Source organism: Micromesistius poutassou (genome assembly GCF_964030765.1).
Source record: "Micromesistius poutassou genome assembly, chromosome: 13".
In the NCBI taxonomy this organism is placed as follows: domain Eukaryota; kingdom Metazoa; phylum Chordata; class Actinopteri; order Gadiformes; family Gadidae; genus Micromesistius; species Micromesistius poutassou.
In genome coordinates, this window is record NC_140283.1 from 18,135,882 (window position 1) to 18,152,779 (window position 16,898).

The 16,898-nt window shown below is 49.5% G+C and overlaps 1 protein-coding gene across 1 annotated transcript in view; it reads left to right on the forward strand.

The window, feature by feature from the left end:
* Nucleotides 1-16,898, forward strand: part of reln (reelin) — a 104,281-nt gene that overhangs the window by 50,868 nt on the left and 36,515 nt on the right. The window contains 17 exon segments of the mRNA XM_084477669.1: nt 2,591-2,623; nt 2,769-2,847; nt 2,970-3,066; nt 3,857-3,908; nt 4,486-4,594; nt 5,046-5,286; nt 5,997-6,142; nt 7,429-7,580; nt 7,784-7,899; nt 8,227-8,435; nt 9,512-9,640; nt 10,070-10,179; nt 10,859-10,925; nt 11,527-11,760; nt 13,950-14,111; nt 15,888-16,124; nt 16,462-16,654. Coding sequence (XP_084333795.1) covers nt 2,591-2,623; nt 2,769-2,847; nt 2,970-3,066; nt 3,857-3,908; nt 4,486-4,594; nt 5,046-5,286; nt 5,997-6,142; nt 7,429-7,580; nt 7,784-7,899; nt 8,227-8,435; nt 9,512-9,640; nt 10,070-10,179; nt 10,859-10,925; nt 11,527-11,760; nt 13,950-14,111; nt 15,888-16,124; nt 16,462-16,654 — 2,366 coding nt within the window.

The following is a 16,898-nucleotide window of genomic DNA, read 5'->3' on the forward strand; positions in this document are numbered from 1 at the left end:
AACCCTGGCCAGGAAGATACAGGCATTAGTGGCGATGAGCTGCTAATAGAAGAGGCAGTAATTGAAGTCTTTAAGGACTCACAGGAGGGAGGGGGGATTAATCTCAGTGAAAGGAGCGCCACAGTCTGCTCCCCACGCTGCTAGGGGCTTCGGCCCCCGGGGGGCGAGGAGACGAGGAGGGGTGTGTGTGCGCGGACGGGGAAGCAGGGAGATTTGGGGAAGAAAGGAACAGAGGAGGCCAGACACGCTGGGTGATGAGCCGGGACGAAGGGAAGCTGTAAATGAGGCCTCTTCTGGGGGTATTGCAGGGATTATCCACTGCCAAAAAAAAAAATGAAATTCTTCTGGGATCTTGCTCTCGCTAAATAGTCTCAGCAGAGGAGTAAAAAAAAAAATCAAAACCGGGGAGAGATTTAGTGGAGTTTGTTTGAAAGAGAGACTGCCAAGAAAGCGAAAAAAGAGAGGAAAATGCTAACTGAGCATGTGCACTGTGTCTGTTTGAGTTGGGGGAGCTGGAGTTGTTTGGACGGTGCTTGTGAACACAGGAAGACAGATTGAATATTTTATTAGAAGGGTTGCTTTGACACATACTCGCGGCGTGCCCATCTAGGCACACACACAAGTTGATAGTTCTGAAAGAGATAATCTGGGCAGGCTCAATGCCCGGCTGAGGGCTGTTTGTTCCCTGAGCATGTTTTGCGTCAGCCCGCAGTCAGAGTATTAGCGAGTTTGGAGGAGGAAATGTCAAGAGCAAGAGGGGCCGAGACTGAGACAGGAAAAGCTGTTTCATCTAGTTTCAATGGACTTCAGCTTCCAGACAGAGATGCAGAATTGGCGCTGAACATCAGAAGCAGCACAAGGAGTGAATGTTTTCAACCTTAAACCCTAAAATGCTAACTTAACCGCCTATGGAACAGAATTTGGAACCAGTTGAAGCCCTTAACTTCACTTTTAAACCCATTGTTTGTGTCTAAAATTGCCACACTATTCTCATGTCAAACGTGGCAAAACAAAGTTTTAATTTGCCTAAGTGAAGTCCTTGAGTCCAATGGCGGGGCCATGAAGCACTCCGTTGGACAAGCCCTGTTGCATTCTTTCCGACTTTAAAAATTACTCCTCAAGCCAAGTCTTACTCAAAATTGAGATTTTTAGAAGCATGTTTTTTAAGTAAGATCATTTAAGTACCCAAGAATTCAACTTTTGGAATTAATCTTCGGTGTCTTATCGGTAGCCTTATCAGGTGGGAGGCTCATCCTGGATAGAGTGCACGGTGAAAGATTATCCTTACGTCAGCCTCCCCAGGCAGCTGGCTTCACGCACGCCCTAGCCAAGGCTGTGTCAAGCAGATGATCAAAAGGGGAGAGAGAGGGCAGCTCCTATCTCAATGAGGTCAATACAATTGTAGCGGGTAAGCGTAATTAGAGACATTAAAACCAAGGCCACCATATGAGTTAGAGGAAGGTAATGTAAACGGTGAGCAAAGCAGCTTAAAGATCACATTGGGTCTTGGTTAATTAGCATGACCCCAACTGCTAAAGTTTTGATTATTAATGTTTGATAAATCAAGTGCTACTCTATAGAGGAGATTCTAGGGCTCTAAAAGTCATCTTTTTTGTATTCCTTCCTAGGGTTGATGGATCAGTTAAGTTAAACCTCATGTGTTCTCTGCTTCAGGGCCACAGCCTATGACCTGCGTGTCCCACCTTCCTTTGATGTCCAACCATATCATTTAAAACAAACAGACGTTTATCTACAATGATCTATCAACCTGACTTGGCTCCAGGTAGACATCTGCCTCACTAGCTGCCTGCTTCTCCATTTTTTTCCCTCATTCCTTGTCAGAAAGGTCACATGGCTTAGACCTCGACCAATCCCCAAAAACATAACTTAGTTGCATGCATAACTTTCATTTAGTCTGAGGTACCTGCCTTGTAAAGCAATTCTTGACTGAGGTTAATTTAAAATAAGGGATACTTTGGTTTCATTAGAAAGCACTCTTGATCCATTGTCGCTCTGACGCTGATTTCCCCTGTTGACCAATCAGGGGTATGTGTTTGTGTGTGTGTGTGTGTGTGTGTGTGTGTCTGTGTGTGTGTTCCCTGGGAGAGATGGATGCTGCAGTGTGTTGGGTTGGCAGCGGCCACAGATTAAGGTCCAGGCCAGAGCCCTCTGGGGAGGACTGCAGTTAATTGGCAGTGAACCGTTAATCGTGGGCCGCGCAAGGCCTTCATTACTGATATAAATGAACATCACAGTGGACACTATCTGGGGCCAGGGGGCTGCACCGTGGGCCCTAGAGAGGACTCACAGGAAGTTGGTTGGACTTTAGAGATTATGGGAGCAGGAAGTGACTGTTACGACCGTCACTGGCCTAGAGTTAAACTTGAAAGGACATGCTCTTACAAAAGTGTGCGCTGTACTGCATGTGAAGGCTGAGCAATGCTATTGCCTCTCCTGGCAGTTGAATGTATTAAGCGTATATTTTAATCAGAGCCTTACTGATGTCGGTGCATTCAGGTTAAAGATCATCGCCTCATTTATTTGTATGTATCCACTGTTTGTTCATTCTGGGTTTCTCTTTCTTTTTCAGCCCCAACAGAGTCCCCAATCAGACCCAGTCTCTGTAAGTGTTGTTCATTTGCTGCATAAACATTTAAAATGTGAATCACTGATAGCTTTTGTCTAATCCGAGATCACGTATGACTTTTGAACCTGTGTGTGTGTCTGTGTGTGTGTGTGTGTGTGTGTGTGTGTGTGTGTGTGCACAGCTGGCGTCGACGGGAACCACGCGGTGCTGCGGGACGACTTTGACTCCAACCTGGACGGGGAGCTGGACACCAGCATCTGGTCGGTACACCGCCATCGACTCCTACTACGATGACAGAGCCCCTGTGGAACCACCGTAAAACACACACACACACACACACACAACGACGACTCTCTTAACCCTGTGTGGTCCTGTCTCCCAGGTCCGGCTGCAGCAGCTGTGAAGTGGGCGAGCATTGTGGCGTGCTCATGCACGGCCGAGCGGTGACCTTCTGTGAGCCGTTCGGAGAGCGAGAACTGGTAACGCCCCCCCCTCCGTCCCCCCCCCGTCCCCCGTCCCCCCCGTCCGCCCCCCGTCCCGACCACACTGAGACTGCTGCGTGTTACACGCCGGTTTAAGCGTGCCACCACCGACCGCCGACCGCTCACCTCACCTCGCCTCGCCGGGCTGCTCTCTGACCACAGCCCCCCCACTTAGTGTTAGCATAGCGCTTGTAGCCGTAATAACTCTTAACTCTCGAGTCTCTCGTGCGCGCGGATTGCCGGAGCACTTTTGTGTCAAAGCCGTTGATTGAAGATCGGAATCAATTCTTAATTACAGTTGTGGGATTGTACTTCTATAATTGTGATTTTGTGCAAAATGCACACACACACAGATTCCTAAATAATGTATGTTTAAGGAAGAGTGTGATTTATCACCTGATTTGGGCCTGATTTATTCTTAATGGGGCCGTGTTGGAACCTCTCTGAAATTTAAAGAGCAGTAGGCAGCAGAGCAGGGCTCAGAGCCCTTTCTACCTCTTTGTGTTAGTTCCAACAAACATGCACACACACACACTAAGGATTAATACACATGGAACACGGAAACACACACCTGTACCCCATAAATGCACAAACGCACACAAGCATACACCCATGCAGCAAAACAGCTTTTTAGAAACCCTCATAACTGCATCATTTGAAGTCAATGGAATGACAATTATTTTATAGATTATCAGAAGGTGAAATTGCATTCAGATTCAACTCAGGCTAAATCCCCAACAACTGCTTGTACTGTACTGACTGCTACTCTGTCCTGTGCACCCAACAGAGCACTGTTCTCCTCAACACAACCACTGCCTCAGTGCTGCAGTTCGCCCTGGGTAAGTACATGAAACGGCCATCAATACATCTCGACCGCAATGAGCTCTATTGTGTACATCCTTTAAGCCGGACATCGTGTTGTGTTCTGGGACACAAGCATTGCAGGTTTGATCTCAGGATGACAAATAGCCATCAGTCACTTCAGGTATCCCCTCTCCTCAAACTGGGATACATATTTAATGGTGATCCTGAAGGACATCAAAAAGGCCACTAAAAACACTTTTTAGCATTGTCTATACTGGCTGAAGACCACAGAGAGTTGGTGTATATTTGTTTGTGTGTGTGTGTGCTGCTGACAAACACCCACTTAAGCCTTCATCTGGTGCCTTCAAAGTGGGCTTAAAGTGGTGTTAATACACTCTACAGCTGGTAGAGACGACAGAAATGAACTCTGTGTGTTGACTTGCATTCACTTCATGTGTATGTATTTGTGTCTGTGCCTGTGTGTGTGTGTGTGTGTGTGTGTGTGTGTGTGTGTGTGTGTGTGTGTGTGTGTGTGTGTGTGTGTGTGTGCATGTGTGCGTGTGGGGTGGTTGTGTGTGTGTGTGTGTATGTATGTACGTGTGTATTGTGCAGGCTCTGGCTCCTGCCGTTTCAGCTACTCGGACCCCAGCATCGTGGTGTCCTACAGCCTCAGCGGCAGCAGGAATGACACGGACGAGTGGATCACCCTGGAGACCATCAGGTGCCTCCCAGCCCTCCCTTCTCTGTCTCCTTCTCTCTCCACCTCATCTCCATTCAAAGTTCCCTCATCTCATTGCCTTCCTCCCCGTCCGTTTCATTCTCTGTCCACCTCATCTCCATTCAAAGTTCTCTCATCTGTTCCTCTTCTTCTTGGCCCCACCTCTTCCAGTTTCTCCTCCCTGTAAGGTTTTGAGTCTAATTCCCCAGCCTGTGCCCTCGCCCGCGACCCAGGCACTGGCCTTAGCTCTGGTCCCAGTGTGCTTCACTGTGGCTGCCCACTACTCCTAGCGATGGTTTGAAAACAAAGGACAACCTTCCCCTTTTAAGGAGGACAAAAGATCTATCCCATCGTTTCCCTTCTACGTCTCACCTCCTCCTCCTGTCACTCCTCCAAACCTCTCTCCACACCGCCTCCTGTCGACCGGTCCTAACTGCTCCCCCCCCCCCCACAGATCACCCACCAACAGCAGCACCATGGTGCACCTGGTGCCCCTCCCCCACCGCTGCAGGGCCGACGGCGTGCGTCTGCGCTGGACCCAGGGGCCTCCGCGGGGGGGCGAGGGCTACGAGTCCTGCTGGGGGCTGGACAACGTGCTGCTGGTCAACGCCGTCCACCGCCCCCCTCTGCTGGAGGACAACCTGGACCCCCCCGACACGGCCAACTGGCTCTTCTTCCCCGGAGCCACCGTCAAGGTGCCCCCTGAACCAGACACCACCCACATCACCACCCCACGCTCGCTGGCATGGATTTTGTTCCACTGAGATGCGTGTACCTGTGTGATGTTGTTGGACACACTAGTATGGCTCGTTGTACACATGAGATCCATGTTATATATGTATGACAGAGCACGGTCCGTTGCCCCACTCACACTCCACCTAGGTGACTTTCACCGGGCTCCCCCTGAACACAAGGACGCAGGTGTCCTTGTGTTCGGTGTTGGAAGCCGGTTTTAATGGTTTTTAACGGTTTGCGGATAATCACACATGGTCCCGTGCTCCATGTTGCCATGCCAAAGATCACCCTGGGGCGTGTTCAGAGATCACCGGCTTAACCTGTGGCAACAGCGACTCGGGAAGTAAAGCAGGTTCTCTGGCAACACTGTGAGCATGGCCCACACCATCGGCCGTGTGTGAAGGTGTGCATGAATGGGTGTATGTGTGTATGAATGGGTGAAGGCTTTACAATCATGAGGCACTGATTGCGAAGCGCTTTGAGTGGCCAGAGGTTAGAAAAGCACTTTCTAAATGCACTAAATAAATGCACCATATAAATGCAAAACGTCCATTGTTATTCAAGCAACGACGATCACAGCTGGATGCCACAGCCAAAGCGAACAGTCTGGAATGTGTTTATTATGTGTTTATTAACCACAGCACTCAATGTCTGTCTCCTCATTGGACAGCACTCCTGTCAGTCAGAGGGCAACGCCCTGTATTTCCACGGAGGTGAGGGGGTGGGCCACACCTTTGCGTCCACCAGAGACATCGACCTGCACCGCGAGGAGGGGCGGAGCTACTGGGAGGAAGACTTTGAAAGCGCACCCTCAAAGTAAGTCAAGCTTGCCTCATATATAGTCTACAGATTCTAATGCAGTATTAGAGTAAGTGTGTTGGAACCAATTGAAGTGTGTGCATGTGATTCTGTGAGTCAGAATCTTGTGTGGGTGTGTGTGTGTGTGTGTAGGTGTGTATGATAGTCTTTGTGGCAAAGGATCAAATAGTGCTTGGGACAAGACACAGGTGAAACCCCTGCCTGCAGAGACACCTCTGCATCTGTTGGGCACAGCATACTTCACGCACGCACGCACGCACACACACAAAAACACACACACGCACACATTCGCAATCTCCGGAAATGCACAAAGAACCAAAATATTTTCCAAACTGTCAAGGAACAAGAATTGTTTTGAATCCTTGAAAAGCGTGGGAAAGGAAAAGGGGGTCAAACACAGTACCGCCATCAGGACGCATTTAATGAGGCCTTATAGTGCCTATATAACGAGGTGCGCCTGCAACAGGTGTGCCACTCCATACCTCCTTAACTCCTGGTGCATTCTGGGAGCCGTAGCACCGCTGCCGGGCTCCGTTTCAGCAGACAGCCCATTAGGCGGCAGTAGGTACCTGACACGTGGGGGGGGGGGGGGGGGGGGGGGGGGGATGCAGACATGCAGAGTCTGCAGTCCACCAGGTGTCACCTCAGCCCGGCACTGAGTGGGACAGCGACAGGCCAGCTCTGCCGTGTGACAGGAGAGGCTGGGTTGGATAGGGTGGATGCGTGGTGGTGGTGGTGGCGGCGGTGGTGCTGTTGGTGGTGGTGGTGGTGGGGACCACAGGATGCGGGGGGACACACTGAGTTATCTGCTGTCAGTGTTAATGAGGATCCCCTCGCCGCCGGGTGGAAGGATGTTTTCCTGTGTGGGCCCCGTGTGTGTGCGTCCTGTCTCGGTGCTATTTTAGCACTGCCACCTGGGTGTGTTTTTTTGGGGGGGGTTGTTTGTGTTTCAGTGTGTGTATTTGTCAGTGTGGGTGGGTGTGTGTGTGTGTGTGTGTGTGTGTGTGTGTGTGTACGCACATTTTTGCAGATGATGTAGACAGGAATGGGGTGGATGTATGCATGTCTCTATACCAACTTGAATACTTTTATTTTGTATACATTGAAGTGATATTGGTTGTGGAGATTCGTACAAAAATGAAGGTAAATTGTTGTCAGAGTTCTTATCCAACCATATGGGGCCACATTTCTTACCTATGACTCCTGATTCAGCTGTCCTCTGCGATAACCCCTCATATCCCCTAACTGGTAACACACCCAGCCACTGTTGTTCTCCCGTGCAGCTGGGACATCGAGGGGGCGAGCTACGGGACCCACTGCGGGGAGATCGAGTCTGGCTCGGCGATGGTGTTCGACCAGGAGGGACGGAGGAGGGTCTGCACGCCGTACCTGGACACCACCGCCTACGGAAACCTCCGCTTCCACTTCACCATGGGTACGCGGCCGGGCGGGGTCCGCTATGTGGGTGGAGGCTGGCCTGACGTGGCCAGACCGATCAGCAGATGCGTACTGGAAGTCTGGAAGTTCGCAGTTAATTATTTTGATTTCCAAGGGTTATCAACGTGAATCAAAATGGCTAACCCTTCCATGCCCTTTGAGCAAGGCAGGGTGGTGGTGCTGAGGTGTGTTTGTGTGCAGGCGGAGGGGAATGTGATCCCGGGGAGTCCCATGAGAACAACGTGGTCCTGTTTGGACGGTCTGAGGGGAGGAGGGAACGAGTGGTGCTGGACACCCTGCCATACTCCTCGTACAGGGTGAGAGACACACACACACACACACACACACTCACTCACTCGCGGACACACACACTCATTTACTTTTACACACACAAATACATACATACACACACACTCATACTATTACATACACAAGTACACACACACACACATCTTGTGAATAAAAACACAAACATACAGACCTGCATACACGTGCACACACAAACATACACACTTACACATACTCACGATGCATGACACACCCAAACTCTCACACTGAGCACACACTTAACCGCGAGTGATCAACACATTTACTAACAACACTCCCCCCTCCCCTCTCCCCTCTCCCCTCTCCCCTGCACCCAGACCCCCGGGGTGGTGTCGGTGGGGCTGCCCACCGAGCTCCAGACCCCCGTCACCCAGTTCTGCCTGGAGCAGCGGACCCACGGGGGCCTGCACCGCCACGTGTGGGCGCTGGACTTCATGCAGCTGCTGCCGGTGCTGCCGGGCACCAACACCCACGTGGCCCAGTTCTCCATCAACCTGGGCTGCGGCTCCTACCAGGCCGCCAACAGGTGGGGCACCGCGGCCAGCCTCTCACTCGACACACGCACGCTGCTAATGCGTTGGTCCTAAGATGATAAGCCGGACCTCTCACTGTACTGTGGAATGAGTGTTTATGCATACATTTACATTTTACATTTAGGGCTTTTACTACATTCTTAAAAAGAAAGTAAAACCGCAATATATCGCTGTCGGTACAGTAAGGATGTCCATAGGAACAAGTGCCAAGCACTTACACTTGCTAGCGCATGCTTATGCTCATTTGAATTGATGAGATATAAAGTGGTACTACAGTTTAAATGGTCAATGGACTGAACTCTGAAAAAGTCTCTCACTATACTATGTAAATGTGAGTTACATGTCCATTAAGGCTGAAAGAAAGTGATTTAAAGATCGATGCATATGATGTAGAGACGGATAACAAATAATGAATCTGGATTAGTGTTGGCTGACAGATCAGTCAAAGGACAGTGGTGATTTATGCAGTGAGGTTTGGATTCTGACGGCTCAAAGCGATACAATGTAGAAAGATGTTTTGTGCTGTGTGTGTCTGTGTTCACTATAGAAGAGCACAGCGTAAGAGGATATGAACATCGATATACTGTAGTCTCAAATGTCAATACACTTTCCACCCATTGTTGATTCTAACGAAAAACCATTAACTCACGCAGTAATATGAAATATCCATCGTAGGCCCATTCAAGTTGGAGAAAAGAGTTTGGAATATACTTCATCATTATAAGTGGGATTTTATGAGACAATGTAGAGATTAGTGGATAGTGTTTTAAATAAGTCATCCCTTGTTTTGTGTTATTTCACAGCTCAGAGAAGGAATAGCGGTGATTTAATACAAGCCTGCTAAAAGTTATATGCTTCACAAGGATAATGAATATACTCTGTGTGTGAGTAAAGTAGAGAAAAGAAACCACAAAAGAGGTTTAAAATGCCAATACACTGAACGCCAATTGTAAGCTGAAATCATTAACATCCACTGTACTGTGAACTATCCATTAAAACAATTCACATATAACAAAGAGATTAAAATCATGCATCAATAAACTTCTTTTCCTTCCTCCTCCCTGCTCAGTGTCAGCCTGGAGTTCTCCACCAACCACGGCCGCTCCTGGTCCCTGCTCCACACAGAGTGTCTGCCGGAGCTGTGTGCCGGGCCACACCTGCCCCACAGCACCGTGTACTCCTCAGATAACTACAGCGGGTATGTGTGGACGTACGCCGCCGTCTAGCTGTGGAAAACTCCAGGTTCCCGTTCCAGGGAATGGAATGTGTGCAAGCCTCTCTCCAAATCTCCAAATCTTTCTCCTTATATTTCCTCTGGTCAATCGGCCTGTGAGTACAATAGCAAATGTCAAACATGTATGGCCAAAACTCACAGACACAATGGTGTGTGTGTGTGTGTGTGTGTGTGTGTGTGTGTGTGTGTGTGTGTGTGTGTGTGTGTGTGTGCCTTTGCATGTGTTTGTGCACGCTTGCATGTGTGCGGTTGTGTGTGTGTGTGTGTGTGTGTGTGTGTGTGTGTGTGTGTGTGTGCGCGCGCCTTTGCATGTGTTTGTGCACGCTTGCATGTGTGCGGTTGTGTATGTGTGTGTGTATGTGTGTGTGTGTGTGCGCGTGTGTGTGTCCTCAGCTGGACCCGTATCTCCATCCCGCTGCCTAACGCTGCTCTGACGGAGAGCTCTCAGTTCCGCTGGAGACAGTCTGGCCTGGGGCTGGGCAGCATGTGGGCCATAGACAACGGTGAGTGGAAAACCATTCTGTGTTCCATTTTCTAGGTGCTGGTCTGTGAGGGAAGGGTAGTCAGGCCCTAAGGGTGTAGTGACCTGGGTGGGATCCCCTGATGTCGAGAGCCTAGCTGTAGGCATCTTAGAGCAGGCATCGTAGAGCAACCCCTACCTGCTCCTTAATGATCTGTGTGCGTCCCTTTGGGTAAAAGAGTCTGTTATTTTACTAACTCATTTTTGGACTAATATATTCAATAGTAGTTTGAACACTGCATAGATGTTTGTATGTATTTTATAAATCATTAATTAAAATACTTATAGTAGTATGGTTATACGGTGCGTCGACAGACTCTACATGATGTGATGCAATTTGGTTTACATTGGATTAGATTAGATTATAGATATTTAGTTTAGTTTAGTTTATTGACCTTTCAGCATCATCACAGGTTCATAAAGACAATGTCATCAAAGACACAGAATCATTTTGCTGTTACAATGAATGAAACATCGATATATAGGCCAAAAGATTTTAAATATATTAGAAATCTGAAACGTAAAATCTCATTCAGGAGTATGCTCATATCTCTCAGTTTGGCGTCTTGGGGCGGTCAATTTGTTCATGTCTGATGACCTGGTACACAATGTAGCTCTTTGCACTGGAGTCGTGAATGTGAGCATCTTGTGCTTCTCCCTAGTGTATATCGGCCCAGCATGTCTTCGGTTCTGCTCTGGAAGAGGACACTGCTCCCGCACAGGCTGCAAGTAAGTACTGTCGTTATGAAATGGAAGAACTCCTCCATGACTTCCTGCTGATCCAGCAGTCATCATACTGTATGATGGTTATGATTCATTATCTGTTTTCTTCTTCTACTGTCTTTTCTTCTCCTCGTCTTTCTCCATTTCATTTTCTTCTCTTCTATCTACAATTTTCTATTGTTTCTTCTATTTGCTATCGTCTTCACCAATGTAACTCCTCCTCTTCCTGTACCCCTCCTCCTTTGTTAACTCCTCCTCTTCCTGTACCCCTCCCCTCTCTGCTTACTCCTCCCCCTAATGTTAACTCCTCCTCTTCCTGTACCCCTCCCCCCATATTAACTCCTCCTCTTACTGTACCACTCCCCTCTCTGCTTACCCCTCCCCCTAATGTTAACTCCTCCTCTTCCTGTACCCCTCCCCCCATATTAACTCCTCCTCTTACTGTACCACTCCCCTCTCTGCTTACTCCTCCCCCTAATGTTAACTCCTCCTCTTCCTGTACCCCTTCCCCCTATGTTAACTCCTCCTCTTCCGGTGCCCCGCCCCTCTCTTCTGACTCCTCCCCCTAATGTTAACTCCTCCTCTTCCTGTGCCCCTCCTCCTCCAGATGTGACCCAGGGTTCAGCGGTCCGGCCTGTGAGCTGGCCTCCCAGACCTTCCCGGCCTTCCTGTCGGAGGGCTTCTCCAGCCCGCGGCTCTCCTCCTATCACAGCTTCTCCTCCCTGAGGGGGGCCGAGGTCAGCTTCGGCTGCGGGGTGCTGGCCAGCGGCAAGGCCCTGGTCTTCAACCGGGACAGCCGGAGACACCTGGTCACCTCCCCCCTGGACAGCTCCCAGGCCAGGTAGAGCCAGACAGGGCCCCACATCGTCCAGAGAGTACTTTATTAATCCTCCATTAATCCTGCTCAAGATGGAAAAATAATAATACAAAATATGGAATAGAAATAGAATTGGGGCCCTAAAGTTTTAAACACAAAAAATAACCCAAGGCCTATATCGAAAGACATGCATACAAACACAAAAACCTTTTATAAAATATATCTATGTTAACTATAAACATGGCACTAAGCTCTATTAGCAGTTATTGTGAGGGATTCTGACATTGTCATGGGATCCACTGGGGTACGGTTAGGGTTAGGTGCACCCTAACCTTGGGGTAAGGTTGTACCTGCATACTCTCATGCACGGATGCTCGTTGAATATGAATAATAATGTCATCTCATGACCGTGACGCTCACCATGGTTCACCACAGATATTATCACCTTTTAATGCTGATGCCTCTTTAAATCGGGCCGCAGGGTATAGAGATCCTGTCTATTATATTTGGGTAACGTAATTCATATTCCCTTAACAGTAATCCGATACAATTTTCAAGTAGGCATACCGATACAGTCTGTTTCCTTGGTTACGTGGACAGTCTGTCTACAGGACGTGACAGGCACTACCATTGTTTCCACAACCTCGTCACCCCTCTTGCCCCCGTCCATCAACAGCTCAGACCTCTACTAGTTCCCCCTGTCCTGGGCTGGGAGATGGATCATGATTGCAAGGGAAGAAAGGAAGGGGGAAGGTGTGACGGTGTGGCGCGGGGAGCGAGGGAAGGGTGTGAGAGAGACGAAGTGACAGCAGAATATAAGTGAGAGATAGAGAGAGGGGGAGAGGGAGATAGGGAGAGGAAAAACAGACAAAGTTAGACACGGGCATCTGTGCTGGATGGATTAGGCCTGTTGCGGCACTCTGGGTGCCACCTGATGGGCATATTTAACGCCAGCTTCCCGTCTGATTGAGTGAACAGCTGTCCTGGAGAGGAAACTGCAGCCCTAATGAAAACCAGGCAGAGCCAAGGACAGAACGAGAGGGGAAGAGAGAGTGAAGGAGAGAGAGGGAGAGGGAGAGAGGAAGGTAGAGAGAGAGACGGAGGAATAGAGAGAGAGAAAGTGAAGGAGAGTGAGGGAGAGAGGGAGGTAGAGAGAGAGAGAGAGAGACGGAGGAAGAGAGAGAGGGGGGGTGCAAGAGAGAGAGGGGGGGGTGAGATGGAGGAAGAGAGAGAGAGAGGAAGAGAAAGAGAGAGAAAGTGAGAGAGAGAGAGACGGAGAGAGAGAGAGAGACGGAAAGAGAGAGAGAGAGAGAGATGGAGCAAGAGAGAGAGAGAAAGAGAGGGGGAGAGATGGAGGAAGAGAGAGAGAGACAGAGGAAGAGAGAGAGAGCGAGGCGGGCTGGCCGAGGGACAAACGGGCAGAGATGAAAACGGCTCTGAATATTCTATTAGTCAAAATGATGTTTTGATGTCAGCAGAAATGTATGCAATCACATGGGAGTCAGTGTACAAACTTTACCGGGGTGAATATTTATACATGGGTGTATGCGTGCGCGCGCCATCTTTCCGCCATGCATACTTAATCTCTCCCTGGTTCTCCCTCCAACCCCACGCCTCTCACTTTGACCTCCTTCGTTTAATCATCATCGATCATCTTGCCACCGCGGTGCCACCTCACCTTGCTGCCTGACCGCCTGTTTATCTACCTCCTGAACCGGCCTGTCTCCATCTCCCTCCCTCAATGTCTCACTATCTCACTCTCTCTATCTCTCTCTCTCTCTCTCTCTCACCCTCCCTCTCTGTCTCTATATCTCCCTCTCTCTATCTCTCTTTCTCTCTCGCTGTCTCTCTCCCTCTCTGTCTGTATATCTTCCTCTCTTTCCCCCCCTCTGCCTTCCTATTTGTCTCCATATCTCTCCCCCTCTCCCCCTCTCTGTCTCTCTCTCTCTCTCTCTCTCTCTCTCTCTCTCTAACTCTTTCCCTCTCTCCCTCAGGGGTGTTGGATTCAACAAGGAGCTCTTATTCCGTCCGTTTATTTCTGCTCCCTCTACCGGCCCCTCTGACCCCTCTCTCTCTCTGCCCCTTCGCTCCTCAGATACCTGTCGCTCTCTCTGCTCCTCAGATACCTGTCGCTCTCTCTGCTCCTCAGATACCTGTCGCTCTCTCTGCTCCTCTGACCCCCCTCTCTCTCTCTCTCTCTCTCTGCTCCTCAGATACCTGCAGTTCACCCTGCGGCTGGGCAGTCGCAGCACCCTGAGCTCGTGTCCCGCCCCGGACCAGCCGGGGGAGGGGGTCCTGCTGCACTTCTCCTCCGACAACGGCATCACCTGGACCCTCCTTCAGCACTACGCCTACAAGGGCTTCCACGAGCCCAGGTAACCGGGACTGTGTGTGTGTGTGTGTGTGTGTGTGTGTGTGGTGTGTGTGTGTGTGTGTGTGTGTGTCTGCATTGGCGTGTCTAGAAGTGTGTCAAGATACGCTCTAATGTATGGTGTGTGTGTGTGTGTGTGTGTGTGTGTGTGTGTGTGTGTGTGTGTGTGTGACCCTGCATTGCTTGCATCTGTGCCTGTGTGTCCATGTAAGCTTGAATGTATGGTGTGTGTGTGTGTGTGTGTGTGTGTGTGTGTGTGTGTGTGTGTGTGACCCTGCATTGCTTGCATCTGTGCCTGTGTGTCCATGTAAGCTTGAATGTATGGTGTGTGTGTGTGTGTGTGTGTGTGTGTGTGTGTGTGAGTGAGTGTTTGTGTGTGTATGTGCTTGCATTGCTTACATGTGTGCCTGTGTGTGCAGACACCATTGAAATTTAGGATGTGTGTGTGTGCGTGTGTGTGTGTGTGTGTGTGTGTGTGTGCGTGTGTGTGTGTGTGTGTGTGTGTGTGCGGGGGACTCATCTGCCTATTGTTCCATGACCCCACGGAGACGCAATAAGTCCATTAACACACACATTTGCTGTGCTAATGGCCTGCCGGAGGTGCGTCCTGGGGGCAGCCATGGCATCAGTTACTGTCTTTATTGTGCGTAATGAAGACAAAGAGGATCCAGGCCCACACTAAACAGCAGCCTCTGTGGGAGGGTCAGGAACTGGAACCCGCTCACCCCTTGTATCTCTGCGTGATGCTTTGGTCACGCACGCAATGCTTGAAGTCCTGTTTCCTAAGTCCTCCCGCAGAGGAAAACGTCTACAGTAACCGTGATGGTCTTCTGGACGCCATGGTTACTGTACAATTCCTACTTCAAGGGGCCAGTTTGACACACGAAGCATACAGAGGGGGAATTTCCCAAATTTCCTCTTAAATTTCCCCTTAAGTAACTGAAAACACATGGTTTTAACGTAGAAATACCAACGGTAGAGTGTGATTGTAGCACAGACATATTTTTTCCCTCAACTCAAAAAACGTCTGAGCTTTTAGGGATTTCACAATGAAGCATGGCCTTGATTGCTCGGTACCATGTTTACCAAGCGGAGAATATGAGCAAACAGCAGATTTGTTGTGTTGTCTCAGTGGAACGTCAGCACCTGACTCAGTACCCCAGTGTGGGCCTCCGTGACTCAGCCCAGCTGGTCCGGTGGCCGACACAGCTGACACCGTTCATTCTATTTCCTCCCTCTCCTCCACCCGTCCATCCATGTGCACTTTAGTTTTTGAAGACCTTCTCCAGTGTTATCACAGAGCTTCACAGGGCCATGTTCCAAATACATAACAGTGCTCAGCCTCACTCTCAAGCTCTCAACCAGGCGGGATTAAACTAACTAACTAAACGGCCATCGAGGAAGTCTACAAGTGCAATAGAATCAATGCTGGAAAATGAATGTGCTTGTAAAGATTTTGCGTATGCATTAGAGCTCATATATTTCGGATTGTTAGGTCTGGGGTCGGGGGACGAGTTGGGGGCCGGCTTAGCTCGGGGGGGTTGTGCGGGTTGACTTGTAATCCGGAAGGTTGCTAGTTTGATCCCCGGCTCCTCCTAGCTGAGTGAGACACCTAACCCTAACAGCTCCTGGCGAGCTGGCTGTCGCGTTGCATGGTTGACACCGTCGTCGGTGTGTGGGTGAACCGTTTAGGTCGCTTTGGATAAAAGCGTTTGCTAAATGCCCTAAATGTTAACATGAATGTAGGTCCACATACATTCTACTTTCTTCGTTTCACCAGAATCGTGTCGGTGGAGCTTCCCGCGGGGGCTCGTAAGTTTGGGGTGCAGTTCCGCTGGTGGCAGCCCTACCACTCGGGGCGCGGCGTGGACGTGTGGGCGCTGGACGAGATCAGCATGACGTCAGTCCTGTTCAACACCATCAGCCTGGACTTCAGCAACGTGCTGGACGTCACCCAGAGCCTGGGCTTCTACCTGGGCCACGTGCAGCCCTACTGCCAGCACGACTGGACGCTCAGGTACCGCCACGCACCGAGGGGCTAAGGGGAGGTTTAATTTATTTATACACATAAACTAATGAAAAAAACATTTAAAAGTATTCGAAATTTCACTTTTTTTAAATTTCTTAATTTCAAATCCTCATAGAATTTTTCAATCTAAATATCTTTATTTATCTTATCTGAGGTAAATTGGCCAGTTCAATTGGTATGTTAAGCATAACAACTCAAAAACGCAGTTTTAACACTTGGAAATAAATACATATTTAGTTTTCTCTACATTTTGCTGTACTCTGCTCTGGGTGCGTCCCCACATCTTTATCCCCCGGCCATGTCTCCATCGCTCTGGTCCCAACAGCTTCTCTGGAGAGCCCAGCCCCGGCTCCAGCCTGCGCTACGTGGAGACCCAGTCCATGCAGATCGGGGCGTCCTACAGCCTGCAGTTCTCCCTGGTGATGGGCTGCGGCCGACAGCCCTCCCCCCACATCGACACCCAGGTCCGCCTGGAGTTCTCCACCAACCATGGCCTCACCTGGCACCTGGTCAAAGAGGTAAGGAAACACCAAGTCTTTCCCCATTGGCTCCCAGGTTTCACGGTGGATGGTTAAAAGGAAAGTTAAAAAGAGGCAAACTTGTAGAAGTCAGAAACATGTAATTTATTCACGATCATGAATATTGATTTATTCATTATAGCCACAGTGATAATGTCTCGATAATGGGCCACTTTGTTCCAGGGTTTTTTTCCTGCAAGCGTTAGCAAAGTACTGTGTAATACTTGAATCAGCAGGCTTCGGC